At 53.6% G+C, this 17457-nt stretch overlaps 1 protein-coding gene across 3 annotated transcripts in view; it reads left to right on the top strand.

Annotated features, from left to right (window-relative positions):
• SSBP3 (single stranded DNA binding protein 3) overlaps positions 1-17457 on the top strand; it is a 165323-nt gene that overhangs the window by 144389 nt on the left and 3477 nt on the right. For all 3 annotated transcript variants that reach the window (XM_020987836.2, XM_020987834.2, XM_020987835.2), the window contains 7 exons: positions 3496-3562; positions 3691-3767; positions 11854-11918; positions 12127-12175; positions 13043-13078; positions 13735-13789; positions 15442-15512. In XM_020987836.2, the coding sequence (XP_020843495.1) occupies positions 3496-3562; positions 3691-3767; positions 11854-11918; positions 12127-12175; positions 13043-13078; positions 13735-13789; positions 15442-15512 (420 nt within the window). The remainder of the gene's footprint in view (positions 1-3495; positions 3563-3690; positions 3768-11853; positions 11919-12126; positions 12176-13042; positions 13079-13734; positions 13790-15441; positions 15513-17457) is intronic.

Below are 17457 nucleotides of genomic sequence, written 5' to 3'. Positions count from 1 at the left end.
AGACCTGTAGCTAGAAGGGATCTCAGATCTCGTTCTACAGAAGGGGAAACTGAGGCCCAGAGAGATGAAGGCACTTGCCTAGGGTTACCCAGGTGGTAAGCATCAGAGGCAGAATTCAAACCCAGCTACAAGGGTTTGGAGACATGGCCCTGTCACTTCAGGCAGATCATTTCCTCATCTCCAGTACCTGCTTTTCTCATCCATAAAGTGAAGGGTTTGGGACTAAGACACCCTGAGGGCCCCCCCTGCTCTGAGTAACACCTAATGTACCGATTTTGGCCAGAAGGAAGGAAAACTTCCTAACAGAGCCAGCCAAAGCGGGGTCTGATGGGATGCTGAGCTTCCCGGTCACTGGGGGGTATTCCAGCAGAGGCCAGATGGCAGCTTTTGTAAAGGCATTTTGTGCTCAGATTTGAGGTGGATTCGGTGGCCTCGGAGGCTCAGGGGCTCCTGCACCCACTACCTTGCTTCCCACTTTCGTTTTCCTAGTGCTGGGGGCCCCTGCCACACACTTGCCTTGGGTGGGCTTCCCAGGCGCAGGCTGATGAGAAGTGGTCCCAAGCCTCAGAGAAGTGCCCTATTCTACAGTACTGGACGGGAGATTTAATAATTTAAATTTATTTAGCAATTAAATCCAAGCAAGAGCCAGTCCCTAGGATACCTTCAAAGCCCAGTTTCCCTCTCCATTCCTTACTTTCTCCCTCTCCTTCACACCCCTCCACCCCCATCCTCCCATCTTTAAAGCCAAGAAAAGAGTAAAAAAAATTCCTTCATGTTCCCTTCATTTCCCATCTAGGGAACCAATCTTCATCCCCTAAATTCCCAAGCACCTTCCTTCCCCGCCCCACTGTACCCAGTCTCCCTGTGATCTGTCACGGATGGTCCCTTTGGGAGAGCGTAGAGACCTGTGACCTTGGGCAGGCTATGGTCTGGCCCAGAGCTTGTTAGAGACCCTGCCTCCCCCCAGGAACTTATTTGTCAGAGTCCTGCAGTATAGATGTCTGCAGAAGTGGAGGGGGCATGAGCATACAGATGATAGAAATAGATGGAACCTCAGAAGAGTGTGCATAGTAACACAGTGCCTGGCACCTAGTAAGTGCTTAACGTTTACTAAATTGAGTGTTAGAGCTAGGAGAAGCCAGCTGGATGTATATCTGCAGATTATACGTGGATCTGGGTATCTGAGCAGTATTCTTTAGATTTAAATCTCTATATATTAAGCACCTACTATTTACATGCATAAAATGCTTGATATATCAAAATATTATACACTCACATCATTATAATATGTAGCTACGATATGATAGACACATAGTAGGTACCTAATCAGTGCTTATTGATTTATTTTCTATTCCAGTCAACAAACATTAAATACCTCCTAAGGATTGGGCACCAGAGATACAAAGGCAGGAAGTCAAACCATCCCCTGTCTCTGGTCTAGCCTGGGAGGCAATATACGTACAGCTAGGAATAGTTATGAATCAAGAAGAAAGCTGGGGTGTGGGGAAGGCTGCTCCTGAGCTTGGCCTCTTAAGGAAGCCAGGGGTGCTCCCAGGGCCAGGGGAGGAGGGCGGGGGCATCCTGGGCAGGAACAGTCAGGGCCGCCACCCTGCTGTCCAGCATCAAGGGAAAGGGGGCCTGGCAGCCAGGAGCCACCGGTCATTGCAAAAGGGGACTTGGTTTTTCTCCTCTTCCATGTTTTTGCACCCCCAGGCTTCTAATTTTTCTAGTGTAGACAGGCAAAACTTTGGTTGGGCACTAGCTGTGGGACTTATCCATTCCCTCTTCCTCAGAGCCTTAACTTTCCTCATCTGTAAAATGGGAGTGATCCTGATCACAGTTCTCCCTTAGCCCACATGGCCATTCTGAGGCTGCAGTGAAACACCCCCTCTGTCAGTCATCATCATTATTTTTAACGTATTTGGACACACTGTGACTGAGAGGTTACGCCGGACGGGGTTCCCCAGTATCTTTACCAAAGCCATTTGTTGTGACCGCTTTGGTGGGAATCCCTTTGGGGGGGGGAGAGGTGATGGTGCTGTTGGCAGGAGTCAATCCCCAGGCATTTGTTAAGCACCTACTGTGTGCCGGGCATTAAGCACTAGGGATACGAGTCCAAAGAATGAAATGATTTACGTGCCATAGGAGGAAAAACTTCTTGACAGCGTGTGGTGCCATAAAACAAAGGCTGAAGCTGGCATCAGAAAGTATGGGTTCAAATCCTGCTTCTGCTTGTTGACTGTCTGTCTGATGTTGGACAAATTGCCAAACTTCCCTGGGCCTCTGGTGCCTAAAGTAAAATGGGAGGGGCAGCTAGGGGCACTGCAGTGGATAGGGGACCGGAGTTCAAATCAGGCCTGAGACACTTACCGACTGTGTGACCCTCGGCAAGTCGCTTCCCCCAACCGCCTCCAAATAAAATAGAAGAGGAGTCAGGTTAGGTGTGCTCTGAGGTCCCTTCCACATCTAGCTCCAGGGTCTGTCCCTCAGTGCAGCAAAGTGGTTGGAGTAGTAAGTTCCCCATCCCTGGAGGTATTCAAGTAGGGAGATTGGACCACCGCTCGTTGGGACGTTGACTGGATCAGAGGCATCGAAACTCTGCCCCTCGGACTCAGTGGCCCTACAGGTTCTAGATCATCCAGTGATCCCAGGAATGGAGCCCCTCACCTAAGCAGGAGTGTCCCGAATTCTAATCCTGGCTCGGTTTGGAGAGTGGCCATAGAGAGCTGTGCTCTGTCCCTTAGGTTTTTCCATCTTTGCCAGGAGACTGGATGCTGGGGGGACGAGGCCAAAGGCTGTAGCCACCAGGAGGCAGGACTTCCTGGCCTCCGGGGTTGGAGGTGGCAGGATTTTGGCCTGCTGGGTTACGGGTGTGGGATGTGGCCTTCCTGTCCCCACCGAGAGCCAGGTGGAAAAGCCCAGAAAAGACTGCAGGCTTTAGAAATGACTGGGCCGTTATTAGCAAGATGCTTGCGCACTCTCTGCCCAAGGTTAGGTGGAGTGAGGGAGTGATTTCAAGCCACAGCCCAGAGGAGACTTCACCTGGTCCGTTGCTCGTCCAGGGAGATAAACCAGATTTACAGCCTGACGCCCAAGGATGGTGAGCTCATCCTTGCCAATGCAGAGGTGCCCTGCTTTTGAAGGGGGGCTGGCCCCTTCATGATGAGCTGGTGGGCCAAGCGTCAGGGTGCCATCTGTCACAAAAAGGTAGCTGGCTTCACCCTTTGGCAGAGCCGTGCTCCCATCGGCCTGGATCTCAGTTTCCTTTTCTGTCAAATGAGACGTTTGACTAGCGTGTGTCTGAGGTTCCTCCCAGCCCCCGAGTCGATGCACCTACACGTGGGAAGGACTAAAACAGAAGCCCCTGCAGCTAGAACCTCCCCGGGGAGACAGGTCAGCTGTTTGTGCTGACTCAGATGCCCTTAGCGCAGTCATTGGGGTCCCCCCGCCCCAGGGTCATTTCCTCCCCCTGTTTGCATCTGCTGTCTCTTTCAGCCCCCTGGAGGAGTTCCCGGCACACAACCATTACTGCCCAACTCAATGGACCCGACGCGACAGCAAGGTATGCCCGGCCGGGGCATCCAGCGGGGTGCTGGGAGGGACACGCAGCTGCTGCCTGCTCCTAGTGGGCGGTGCCTCGACCTCCCTTCGCCCCCCTTAATGCCCCATCTTCTTTCTCTTCCCTTGCAGGACACCCCAACATGGGAGGCTCCATGCAAAGGATGAACCCCCCACGAGGAATGGGCCCAATGGGTCCTGGCCCACAGGTAACCTTGTGTCCCCCCATCACCATCTTATTCCAGCGTAGACTTGAGATTGAAGCAGAGAGGCAGAAGATGCCGAGGCCAGGATGGAGCCCAAGGGGCCAGCATCTCCAGGGATTGCCTGTAGTCTAGGCCGGAGAGCAGATGGGATTTGGGGTAGAGACGGAAATCGGTCGTGACGATGGTGCAGACGAAGGTCACTGTAGTTGATGACAGAGAGGACCGAGTCCAGCATCGCAAGCCCAGCGGGCGGGCTCTGGCCATCCAAGGCCGGCTCCATGGTGTGTAGGGAGAGTGCCTTCCCAGCCTCTATGCCGCCCCATCCCCATCTCCCATAATAATGCATGTTTGCTGAGCTCCTGCCCTCTGGAATTCTCATCTCTGTCTTAGATCCGAATTCGGCAACTTCCTGTCTGTTCACTACGAAAGTCACCTTGCCATCCGCCCCTTCCTAGTGACCCCTTGAAAGTAAGCGAGTGAGGCCCGCTAGTGATGGTGGTAACTCTTTCACCTGAGAGAGGGAAACATTTCTCTTCTTGCCTGTCCTGCCAGAACCTGCTGGCATCTTCCAGCCTCCCTCTGCCCGGAAGCTGGTTTTCCCTGGCCTTGGTTTAAGCCCAGAGAAGGAGTCCCACAGGATTGGGCGGCTCTCCCCTGCGGGCTCCGGGATTTTCCATCCTCTGTTTGTTGAGCTTTTCCCGGCCACGCCCTGCCGATGCTGCCTCATGTTGAGCCTTGTCCTGCCTCTCGGGGGAGCTGGAAATGGGTCTTCTCGGGTCTCCTCGTGAATGTGTGTCGTCTATTAAGAGGCAGGTGGTATCTCCAGCTCTGTCTGCAGCAAGTCAAGGCCACCGCCGCCATCTTAACCCTAGAGCTCAAGCATGGGGGGTGGTGGCGAGGGCTGGGGAAGGGGGCATTCTTATTGCTGCCCAGGAGAGCTGTCTCTCAAAAACCAGTTTCATGGTTTATACATATATCATACATCCCTGATGAACATCATTTTGCAGAAGGGAAAACTGAGGCACAGAAAGGGGAATCCTCCTGCCCAGAAGATTGTTATCACCCAGTCATTGTTGAGTCACATCCGACTCTCCATGACCCCATTTGGGGTTTTCTTGGCAAAGATACTGAAGTGGATGGCCATCTCCTTCTCCAGCTCATTTGACAGAAGAAGAAACTGAGGCAAACAGTGACTTGCCCAGGGTCACACAGCTTATGAGTGTCTGAGACAGGATTTGAACTCAGGAAGATGAGTCTTCCTGGTCTCTGCACAACACTTTCTCCATTGGGCTACCATGACTTAGAACCAACGGTCCTGAGTTCAAGTCTTGTCTGTCCCCTCAAGAAAGTCACTTAATCTCTCTAAGTGGGCCTAGGTTTCCTAATCAGTAAAATAAGGATTTTGGACTAAATAGCATGCAGAGTCCCTTCCACTTCTAAGTCTGTGATCCCATGATCTGGGTTCTTGCCACGTATCCATTCTGTGCTTCCCTTCTCTGGCCCTCAGTGTTTTCATGTGTAAAGTAAGGGTAATAGAATCGTAGATTTAGAACTACAAGGAATCTATCTAGAGGGAATCTTCATTTTATTCCTCTTCCTCCTCTCTCCCTGATTTTTGTCCTTTGCCTTTAAGAGAAAGTGGGCTAGGGTGTGGTTTTCGGAAGGGGTAAATGTTCCCACCCTCACCCCCAGCAAAGCTGGCTTCCAAGCTAAGGATAATGGAGAAGAGCCCTACCGACAGGGGCCTTAGAGGCAAGCCAGGCTCCCTGTCTACCTGGGTGGTCATGGGTGTGTCCTCTCTAGCCAGACAGAAGACCCCAGATTTTATCCTTAGCAGAGAGCCCTCTTTACTTGCTGGAGCCAAAACGCTTTCCTCCCGTTGGGCTGACCCGTGCATGATGTGACATCTTTCCGTCCGGGCTGGATCTGCAAAGGCTGGCGTTCTGCTCAGGCCTTGAGGGAAGCTCCTCTGTGCCCCCGGGAGGCGTCAGAGTGGGCCTCGGGAGGAAGTTCTTCCTGATGTGACGCTTCCTTTGACCCTCCCCCACCCCCTGACTTTTCTGCAGCGTCCGTGGTTATGACTGAAGGCGTCTGAGGAGAGTAGACTGGACGACCCAGGGCAGGAAGGGCCTGCGATGGTCTTAGTCCAGTTCTCATTTTACAAATAAGGAAACTGAGGCCCAAAGAGTTAAAACGACTTGCTTAAAGAAACTAAGATCACAGGAGCAGAGAAATGAGCAGACTGAGGATTCACACTCAGATTCTCTGACTCCAGGTCAGACTCTTTTTGTGACATCACAGTTGTAGGAAAAATTAGTCTTTAGCTTAGGCTGAGCATGTGCAGTAATTCCCATAAGCCTCTCCGAGTCTTGAGGCTTCCAGCGTTTTTCAGAGACGTGTGTGTGTGTGTGTGTGTGTGTGTGTGTGTGTGTGTGTGTGTGTGTGTGTGTGTGTGACACACAGAAAAGAGGTGAGAGGGAGAGGCGTGAATTGTTCACATCCAGGCATCCTTGGATCAGAGAGTCCAGACCTGGCAGAGATCTCAGTCGATCTAGACCAAACCGCCCGTTCTCAGAGGAGAGAAATGAGGCCCGGCCCAGTGATGTGATTTGCCCAAAAGTATCGAGGTTCAAGGGCTCCTCAGTCTTTGTCGAGCAGAAGAAGGAATGGCCCCCCGACGGGCATGACTTGGCCCAGGTCGCTTGGGGCATTGGCGGCCACTCCAAGGCCCGGCCCCTTCCATCGGCCAGAGCTTTACCAGTACCCTCCTGCGATCCCAGAGCCTTGCTCCACCCCTCACACTGTAGTCTTTCGTTGACCGCCTCCCTTCGGGATAGTCGGTGGAGTCCGGAAACTCCAAGGCCTGTCTGAGGCTGGCAAAGGGGGGATCGACCCAGGAGAGGATCTCCTGGAAGCCATGGGTTACTTCATGCCCCTGGAGGACTCTCTGCTGAGGCCTTGGAGTCTTTGGTGGGAAAGCCCCAGCCCAAAGAGAAAGAAAGGCCTCCTTGCCCGGGGCCCAGGGGCAGCAAGGTCTCCTCTGGTCAGAGGCGACGCCAGGGTGCTTAGAGATTCCAGAGGATTGCCTGGTCCTGGAGGCCGCCTTCCGCCTCACCTCGCCTCCCTTGAAGCAGGAGTCTGCCCAAGGACGGGGTTCCCCAGGAACTGGCCTGCAGACCCTCCTGCGGCGATGCGAAGGCCTTGGACCTCCCGACCTGTCAGCTCTGCCAGCTGCACCCACTGTTCTGCGCCCTGCCCTCGGCCTCAGGAGAACAAGCTTCATCCCTTGTCTCTGAGTGGGCCCTTTGAACACCTGAAGTCAGCCATGATGCCGACCCAGCCCCATCCCCCAACGTGGAGAAGTGGGGCCAGGAGGGGCCATCCAGCCCAACCCTCTCCTTTACAGAGAAGGACACTGAGGCCCAGAGGGGGATCACAGGCTCAGATTTGGTTAGAAGGACGATCTGAGCCAGGCTTCTCATTTTGCAGAAAAGGAAACTGAGGTCTGAAGAGAAAAAATAACTCAGGGCTATGGTTCTACAGCTGGAAGGGCCCCTAGAGACAATCTGGATGAAGAAACTGAAGCCCAGGGAGGTTGAGGGACTTGCCTTCAGGATCACCCAGTAGAACAGAACAGGATCGGAACCCAGATCTCAGAACTCCAAATACAGGACTCCATCACATAATCTTCAGTAGCAACATTCCCCATTTACAGATGCAAAAACTGAGGCACGTAAGGAGAGGTTAACTGTCTTGCTGAGGGCTAAGTATCTGAGATGGGATTTGAACTCAGGTCTTTGTGAAGCACGTCCAGTTCCTTTCGCTGTTGTTTGGCTCCTGTCTCCTTCCTCTCCTGGTCACTCTCATTCATCAGTGTCACAAGAGGACCTGGAGGAGCATCCAGAGGGTCTGGGGGACTCCCCCTGGCGTTTTTCCCTAGAACAGGGTGTGACCTGTCGCTCATTGAAACTTCCAATAAGGGGCAGCTAGGTGGCACAGTGGATAGAGCACCAGCCCTGAAATCAGGAGGACCTGAGTTCAAATCCAGCCTCAGACCAAACACTTGATACTTACTAGCTGTGTGACCCTGGGCAAGTCACTTAACCCCAATTGCCTAGGAAAAAAAAGAAAAAGAAAAAGAAACTTCCAATAGTTCGTCCAGTGAGTGGATGAATGAGGTGTTGGCCTGTCTGTCCCTGACTCAACCTCCCCCCAGCCCAGTCTGTTAATAAACCAGGACCGGGGATGTGAGGAGAGATCATGGTAGAGTGAAAAGAGAACAGATTCTGGCCCAGGATTTGAACCTGGGCTTCCTTAGCTCACGTCAAATCAAGAAGCATTTATTAAGCACCTACTGTCTGCCAGGCACTGTGCTACGTGCTAGAGATAGAAAGGCAAGAGGCAGTGTCTGCCCACCAGGAACCCCCAGTCTGATCGGGGAGTGGCGTGGAAGCAACTTTGTACAGGCGAGATCAGGCAGGAATAAACAGAGGAGCTGAGCAGAACTGAAAGGGGATCTGGAAAGGTTTCTTACAGAAAGGAGTGTGTTAGCTGGGGCTCAGGGAGCCCGAGTCTGTGTGGTGGGGGAGGGGGCGGTGTGTACGTGTGTGTACATATGAAGGGGTGTGCGCCCTGTGTGTGTGTGTGTGTGTGTGTGTGTGTACTGTATGGGTGGGTGTGAGTGTGCACATGGGTGGGTATGCACACTATATGTATGCACGTATGTGCATGTGTGAGTGGGTGTGTGAGCCTCCCTGTAGGTGGGTGTGCATACTCTGCATGTATGTATGTGTGTGGGTGGGTGAGCGTGTGTGGGTGTATGCATGTATGCACGTGGGTGGGTGTGCACACTGTGGATGCATGCGTGTGCATGGGTAGGTCTATAGGGGGGACGTGGTCCTACCCAGTGTCAAGGACAGGTCTGAACTTTGTAGTTGTTTCACATTAGAGCCCCTGGCGGCCAGAGAGGCCCCTCTCCAGGCCTCTCCAGGTGTATTCCAAGCTTACAAAGTGCACTCGTTGGGACTAGCTGGTTTCCGTGGTCTCAGTCCTCCTCTGCCTCTAGCTGGTCAGATCTGGTTTTCTGTGATTGTTCACAAGCAGCAGGGAGGAAGGAGGTACAAGGGTCCCTGTGGCTGCTCCTGCTCCTTCTCCCAGACAGGGAGCCCCCAGGCCCCCTCCCCTTGTGCCTGGCTGTCATCGTGGGGCCCTGCCGGCAGGCTCCACACCACCCACCAAGGCACCATCAATGAGCTGCATGGCCCCCGCAGGGTTAATCCCATGTCTCCTCGCAGGATTCCTTTCTCCCTTCTACCTCCCTCCCACTTCCCCTTGCCCCGCACTCCTGCGCTCGGTCTCTCTGGCCCAATCCCCAGACTCGGGAGTCAGAAGACCTCCTGTGCAGGGTCTCCATTGTGGCTATGTGACCCTGCCTCCATATCCTCACCTGAAAAGTGGGGATGGCCACCCCACTTTTATTCTCTGCCTGTCAAGATGGCCATGAGAGAAGCACTCAGGGGACTCCCCCAAGTCCCTACTCCTCCCTGCCCACTCTCACAGTTTCCTCCAGTTCTCCTGCAGGGGCCAGCCCTCCCTGGGCCACCTCATTTTGCCAGCCCCTGCAGAGGAAGGCCCCTCTCTCCTCTGTCCCTGAAACCCAGCTTAAAAAACCCGTCTCACTCAGAGACCTCAGAGACGTCTGTCTGGCCCACGCCACCCTTGAACAAGAATGCCTTCCGGCATGGGCAGTGACTGCCAGGCCCCCTTAGAGCCTTCCCATGATGGGGAGCTCACCTGCCCTGCCCAGGCAGCTCATTCCTTTAGGGCTGCTCCCAATAATATTAGTCCTGCTCTTTGGGGCCAAGCAGGAACAGGCTTATCACACACACACACACACACACACACACACACACACACACACACACACACACACACACACACACACACACACACACACACACACACTCTCTTCTCTCTCTCTCTCTCTCTCTCTCTCTCTCTCTCTCTCTCTCTCTCTCTCCTCCCTCCCTCTCCTTCTCAGACTCAGAGAGCAGACTTGCTCCCAGGTGCCTGGAATCAGGAAGACCCAAGTACAAATCCTGCCCTTAGTAACTCTGTCACCCTGGGCTAGTCACTTAACCTCTGCCCTTGCCTCAGTTTCCTCATCCCTAAAATAGAAATGATAGCACGTTCCTTCCAGGGTGGTTGTGAGGATAAAATGAGAAGCAGCTTGCAAAGTGCACTCTTACCGCTTGCGGTTGTTATTTCCAATGCCTGACACACAGCGAGCATTTAATAAGTGCTGTCCATTGTTTGCCTGGGGCCACACACAGCTCACTTTAGTGTTATCCTTGACAATTGACTGTCCACTCTTATTGTTATTGATTATTCTATAATTAATGTCAATTAGGATCCATAATTATTCATCCAATTTATTATTCAAGCATTAGTTTTCATTGATTATTGTCATTAATTCTAATTGTGATTATTGTCGATAATTATTGTAATTGGATATTAATACAGTAATTGATTCATTTTCATTCAGCCATTAATGATGAACATTTATTAAGCACCATTGTGTACTAGACCCTGTGCAAGGCACCAGGGATTACAAAGATAAAAATAAGATGGCTCCTGCCCTCTTCAGGACCTACAGTCATAGATAAATGAATAAAACATATGATTGACTTTCCTAGAGGTCGGGGCTGGTCAGCAAATGTCAACAAAGATGCGCTTTTATAAAAGCCCAGAGCTGGAAGGGACGTGGGGCCAGCCACATCCTGACCAGGAATCCCCTTCAGAGTTTCCACCTGGTAAGGAACCCCGGCAGAAGGAGACAGAGCAGTACATTCTGGGTCAGGGGACCTGGGTTCAGATCCTAGCTCCCTTAGTGATTGCCTGGGTCATCTTAAGCCAGATTCTTTCTTCTCTCTGGGGTTCAGTCTCCTCCTCTGTAAAAAGGCACCTTGGCTGAGAACAAGGACTTCTTCACCGTTTTTGTGTCCTAGACCCCCGTGGCAGTCAGTGTGGTGAAGCCCATGGACCCCTTCTCAGAATCAGGTTTTAAAATGTGTGTGTGATAAAATATGTAAGATTACCAATCAAACCAATTATATTGAAATACAGTTATAAAAAATATATATATATTTTTTTAATGGCTCCTGGATTAAGCCCTGGCCTAGAGGACCTTGAAAGAGCCCCTCCCCTTCTAAATCCCATGGTCACCCTCCCCCAGGGCTGGGCTTTTCTCCCCCTGGTGGGAGGTCGAGTCACGGCTTCTGGCCTAGGGTTGGACAAGGGGACAGCAGTGATGTCTTGTTGCGCATAAGTGTGTTGTGATTGGCTCCACCTCAGAGAGGAAACATTGCAGTAAAGGGAGCTCGCTTCCATCTCAGTAGACAGGAGGTGGACTGGAGGGGCAGAATACAGCATGCATTGTCAGCCATCACCAGTGGGATGGCTTGTTTGGCTCCTTTGGAGGGAGAGAGTTTATCAGGTTATAGTTTGTGGGATGGAGTCACTGGGAAGTGTCAACAGTGTAAGCGGAAAAGCCATAAAACGTTAAATTTTTTAAAAATCCTTAATATTTAGTTTGCCGAGGTGGAGGCCTATGGGTACGAAACGCTGCATATCCTGTCAGACTGTCTATGCATTTGGTTAATTTGGCTGGACTCTTTTTCTCTCTCTTTTCTTGTTCTTTGGAACAGGGGAAGGCTTTATGGGTAAGAGGGAAAGAAAGAATAAATATGAATGAATTAAAGGAAGGAGAAAAAAAGAAAGCGTTTATGAATTGCTTACTGTGTGCAAAGCACTGTTCTGAGCCCTGAGCACACAGATGGAAAAATGGGCCAGTAATGTTCAAATACATGGGAAATCGAGCATACTTTTTTTTATTTTTCTACATAAGACTCTCAGGATGCCCTTTACATTAGCCCACCTCACTGTCATTGTCAGTTACAATTCCTTATCTCCTCCCCTTTACTCCTCCTGGAGGACCTCACCTTCCCAGAGCACTCCTCCGGGGGGCTGGGGTCTCTGCACCCTTCCTCATGTTTTCTCCTCCCCAGCTGACCCTTGGTTCTCTTTACAGAATTACGGCAGCGGCATGAGACCTCCGCCCAACTCTTTAGGGCCCGCCATGCCTGGAATAAACATGTGAGGCACAGCCCATCCCTAGCCCAGACCTGGGGTTGGGGGGGCACCTTGGGCTTGGGGGGCCCTGTCCCCACTTCTCCCTGTCGCCCTCTGGTGGCTTTGGGGGCATCCATCCTCACTAAGCCCCAGCCCATCTTTCCCTTCCCTCCGGGAGCTGTCCAGGGTCCCTGCCTTCTTTCACTCATTGTGCTTCTCTTCTGAATTTCAGGGGCCCTGGAGCCGGCAGACCTTGGCCCAACCCTAACAGCGCTAACTCAGTGAGTCCTGGTACCTGGGCGGGGGGGGGGGGGGCGGGGAGGTTGAGGGATGGCTGCCAAGCTCCCTGGCAGGGGTAGGCGCACACTGCATTCCCCCCTGATCTGTGGGACTGTTCTTGGAGATGAGAGGTCTGGGCTGTCCTTGAGCCAGGTCTGGAGGTGTCAGGGGCCACCTGGTCAACCCCTCCCTGCTCCAGAGCGGTTGTGCGAGGTCACTCAGGGAGTGAGGGGGACAGGAACCCCCAGCTCCACATCTAGCCTCTTTGCCCACTGTACCACCCTGGAGCCCAACAGCCCGACAGTTGGGTCCTTAGGGGCCTGCCAAGGTCCAAGGGAGGCCCTAAGGGCTGCTCCCTCATCATCGAGCCCCCATAAGGAGTCCATGGGCAAGCCTTCTGGCCTGGGGGATCTGCCCAGGCTCAGGGACCAGCACTGTGACTCTCAGTGTGGCCTTAGATATGGGCCTCAGTTCCTTCTCTCTAGAAGGAGGGGTGGCACTGGGTTAGAGGTCCCTCCCGGCTCTGCATGGAGCTCCACCACCCGCACTCCCTGGAGGAAGTAGAAGGGCTTCCAGGTGTAATGGGGGATGGGGAGGGGGTAGGGAGAGCTGCCCCCACTCAGCTGTTACTGCGGCCCCTTGTTGCACCTGGGAAGGGTTGTCCATGGAGTGGTTTGGGAGAGGGCTGGGGGCAGGGCGGTAATGGAAGTAGAACCTCCAGATCACGTTTCCTTCTCTGGAGCAATGGGGAGGGTGGCCCTCAGCTGCCTCTAAGACCCCTCATCTCTAGAGTGGAACCTCCTTGTGGGCAGTAGGGCAGGGCGGCCTGGGGGAGAGGACTCTTCTAACCCCCGCCTGTCCCTTTTCAGATTCCGTACTCCTCCTCGTCACCTGGTACCTACGTGGTAAGTTCCTGACGTTCAGGGGTCAGCTGGCGTGTCTTAGGGGCAGCTCCTGTGTCCCATCCCACTCCCCCTGCCCACCTCAGTTTCCTCCTTACCAGATGGTCTCTAGGAAGACCCCCTGCTTGAGCCTGAGTCCTGAGCTTGCACCATCCCCCTGGCTGAACCTGGGTTCGGATCCCACCCATCTCGGTGACCTCAGCCCGTCCTTAGGGTCTCTGTTGCCTCTTCTGTACAATTAGACAGTTGGCCTCAGATGGTTGTGAGGTCCTTCCCAGCTCTAAAAGGGCTGTGACCTCTTAGTTGTCTGATCTGAATTTTCTTCATCTCAACAACAGAACACACCTCACTCATGTGTCCTGGTCCCTTGAGATCCGACCCATCTCTGCAGGGGGAGGAGGCAAAGGTTTCCCAGATGAGAGCAGGGGTCAGGCCTCCTCCCTCCCCACTTAGGAGGAAGGTCCCTGGTGACACGTCGTCCCCACCCGCCTCATCCCCAGGCTCTGCCCCCCTCCCTTGGGCACCAGACTGGCGCTCTGCCTGAGCCCTGCAGGAGGGGGAAGCAGAGATGAATGTTTGTCTGAGGACCAGGCTGAGCCATCGCCACTGACAGCAGCAGCATCTACCCAGCCCTCATATGTCCTTCTCTCTGTCTCCAGGGTCCCCCTGGCGGTGGCGGCCCCCCAGGAACGCCCATCATGCCCAGCCCTGCAGGTAATCGCCGGCCGTGCCTCCGGAGGGTGGATGGGAACAGGGCGTGACCAGGGTGGATGAGGGCTTCCAGCCCCCATCTTCTCCAGCCATGGGGCTGGGGTGTGGGGGTAGGGGCCAGGCCTGGGAGTGAAGCCCACCCTCTGTGCCTCACTTGCCCTTTTTTGCATAAAAAGAGAGGCTTGGGTGGGATGATCCCTGGTACCTTCTCCTCAAAATAATTCTTGCCACAGTTGTCTTTGAGTGAAGTCAGGGAGGAAGAGGGGCCAGGGCCACCAGCCTGTGGAGCTCGAGGATAAACAGATGGGTGGGAGCAAAGCTGGGGAGCCACCCGAATGGGGGTGTGCAGAAGAGACAAGGGGACTTGGGGGTAGGCCTTGGCAGCTGGGGGCTCAGCGAACCCTTCTTTCTAGAAATCTTGCACTTCCAAATGGTAGAATTTGGGGTCTCCCAGCCCTCCATGAATGGGGCCCCTCCATCTCCCAGCCCTCCACCTTTTCATTCATGCCTGGAGTATTCTCCTTCTGGTCCTCCACCTTCTGGCTTACTGCCAGCCTGGGCCCGGATCCCACTTTCTCCCAGAGGCCTCTGCTGGGCCTCCCCACTGCTGGGGCCTTCCCTCTGGGATCGCCTCCTTTGACGCAGTCTCTGTTTCATATGTATAGCTGTTGGGACGCTGTCTCTTCCATTAGACTGGTCACTCCTAGAGGGCAAGCCATGCTTTCCCCTTTCTGTCCCCAGACTTTAATGGGCACATGTTCGGCACATAGTAGGTGCTTCAAATGCTTGCTAACTGAGTAGCCATGTGGCCCTGGACGACTCATCTGCCTTCTCAGCCTCAGTTTCCCCAGCCATCCAGTCGGGTTCCTGATCCGTGCCCTACCCTAGAGTGTGTTAGTTACTTCATCTCCTCCCCACTGAAGGGCATATAGACTTGGGGTGATCCTTGGCTGGGGAGCCATCCCCCTACCCCCTGGGGCCCAGGGCAGGCGAGAGAAAAGGGAGTGAGCCCTCAGCTGAGACAGGAATCCGAGGATGTCCCATGTGGCGTCTGCTCTGCTTGTAAACTTGTTAGTGGGTTTTCAAATAGACATTTTAATGCTAATTGGGAGGGGGAGGAGGAGGGAGCTCCCCAGCCCCTCCTCCCAGCTGCAGGGGTAGGGCCTCTATCATCTCTCTCTCTCTCTCCTTCTCTCCCTCCCCCCACCTCCTCTTCCTCCTCCTCCTCCTGCTGCTGCTGCTGCATTTTTATGAGCTCTCTGACCTACATTTCAGGCTAGGTCACAACAAAGCTCTCCATATGGCCCCGGTCCCTCCCCCTCCCGTCTCCCCCTAGGTTCTGGGGCAAGGTGGAGCCAGCGCCCTCTGCATTCCCTGGCCAGGGCAGCCTGGGCAGTGCCAGGGCCATTTGCCTCCAAGTGCCCATGGTGGGAGAGGGGGACGAGGGTGGACAGGGCTGGGTTGGATAATTTTCACAGTTGAATTTTCTGTGATTAAAAACTTTGTGAATCTTCATTAAATACAAATTAGCCAGAAAATGGCAGTACTTAGAGGGAATTTTCGGTGATAAAATACAAAAGAATGAGTTCAAGTGGCATGAGTTTGTTTTAATTAAGAAATGAATTAATCACCCCCCCCCCCCAACTCTTCTCCAGACTCCACAAACTCCAGTGACAATATCTACACAATGATTAATCCCGTGCCGCCCGGAGGCAGCCGGTCCAATGTAAGTCTGCTTTCTAATCATTTACATATCAGATACCATAACAAATCATAATTAACTTCATCAGCTGAGGGGAAAGCCCGTTTAATTGATTTCAGCCATTTGTTACCAGAGAGAGATGAAAACAAACCGTCCAAGATGGGATTAGCCCGTGGGCCACTTGGCACCTGTTTGGGAGGCCAAGGGGCAGCTTGGGGCACTGCCAAGACCGGGGGTCCCGGGCAAGGGCACGGGCAGGGCTGGGCCTCAGGGAGGGGGACACAGCACAGGCCACTTCCCCTCTGGCCTGGAGGAGCGCGGAAATAACCTGATCAAATCAATGTTTGTCAACTGTATTGTGGCTGGGCACAGCTTAGAGTCAGGGAGGCCGAGTGGGAATCCCACCCTGGGCACTCCCTGAGCCTCAGCCATCCTCGGCTATGAAACGAGGAGCTTGGACAGACTGGGTGAGCCGAGGCCCTGGCCGGCCCTCAGTCTGAGATCCTGGGGCCAGGACTCTGCTGGAAGCAGTGGGGTTTGAGGGAAGCAGGCCTAGGCCCCTTGCCTGATGGCTGAGACCCTCAGTACAGGGGGAAAGAGCAAAGCAGAGGCTGCAAAGAGGGAGAGAACATCTGAGGTGGGGAGGGAGAAGGATCCAGGAAGGCTTCAGGGAGGAGGAGGTACCTGAGCGAAGGCTAGAAGGGGAGGCATTTCATCAGGACTATCCTGGAAGTCCAAAGACACAGATTCCAGTCCTGGCTTCCCATTGGCTACCCGTGACCCTGAAAAGTTGCTTCCCCTGCTAGGCTTTCGTTTCCCCACCCATAATGATAACTGACATTTATTAAGCACCTACTGTGTGCCAAGCACTTTATAGTCATGGCCTCGTTTGGTTGTCACCACAACCCTGGGAGGTAGGTGCTGTTATCATCCCCATTTTACAGAAGGGGAAACTGAGGCAAACAGGTGCCATGACGCTTGCCCAGGGTAATACAGCCAGTCAGTATCTGAGGCCGAATTTGAACACAGATCTTTCTGACTGCAGGCCCAGTGCTCTAACCACTGAGCGACCGGGCTGCCTCAGAATGAGGGGATTAAACCAGAGGAGATCTAAGATTCCTTCCAGCGCTGAATGGGATGAGCTAGAGACTGTGAGACGGCAGCTGGAGGAGCCAGGTTGTACCTGTGACCCACGCTGAGACCAGAAGGGGCCCGTCCACAGTGCCAGTTGTCCCCCAGACCAGTGAAAACATACAAATGAAATCGGTCCTCTGAGCCCAGGGTCCTCCAGGCCCCTCCGGCCAGGGGTTTCCCTGACTCAACAAACCCCAGTGACTAACAGAATGTGAGCTCTCCTAGGGCAAATGCTGCCTTGGTTTGGTGGGAGGCAGGATTTGAACCCAGGTCCAGCCCTCGAGCCACTTGGCCACCTGTCTGTGAACCAGGCGCTGCCCTCCATTTCCTGTGAGCCTGGTGGGAAGTGAATCAGAATTCACCTAAGAGAGCCCGGGGGGAGGGGTGGTAGGATGGGGGACTTGGCCACCATTGGCTCAGTGACTTGAACAGGAATACTTGAGTTCAAATCCTGCCTGAGACACTAGGCCTCTCTCAGCCTCTGTTTCCTCATCTGAAAAATGGGGATAACAGTGGCAGGGTTGTTGTGAGGATCAGCACTTTGCAAACCTTAAACTGGATGTTAGTGACCATCCTAAGGGGTGTGGCCAGGCTAACCTGCCACCTGGAAGGGGAAGGTGGGTGGGTCAGCAGGATTCCTTCGTCCACACACCCCTCCCTGCTCATCCTCTCCTGCAGTGTTGTGTAGGGACACTTATTAGCCTGGGGGTAGAAGATCAGGAGTTCTAGTGGGACCCCAGGCCCAACATAATTCTAGCAGTGTGGTATGGCCACTCAGCAAGCCAGTGAGTTTTGAGTCTGTGCCAATGGTGCAGAGGGAGCAGAGCTGTGGTCC

The sequence above is a fragment of the Phascolarctos cinereus genome, unplaced genomic scaffold, assembly GCF_003287225.1.
Source record: "Phascolarctos cinereus isolate Bilbo 61053 unplaced genomic scaffold, phaCin_HiC Scaffold_5;HRSCAF=322, whole genome shotgun sequence".
NCBI lineage: Eukaryota > Metazoa > Chordata > Mammalia > Diprotodontia > Phascolarctidae > Phascolarctos > Phascolarctos cinereus.
This window is presented reverse-complemented; position numbering and strand designations above follow the sequence as displayed.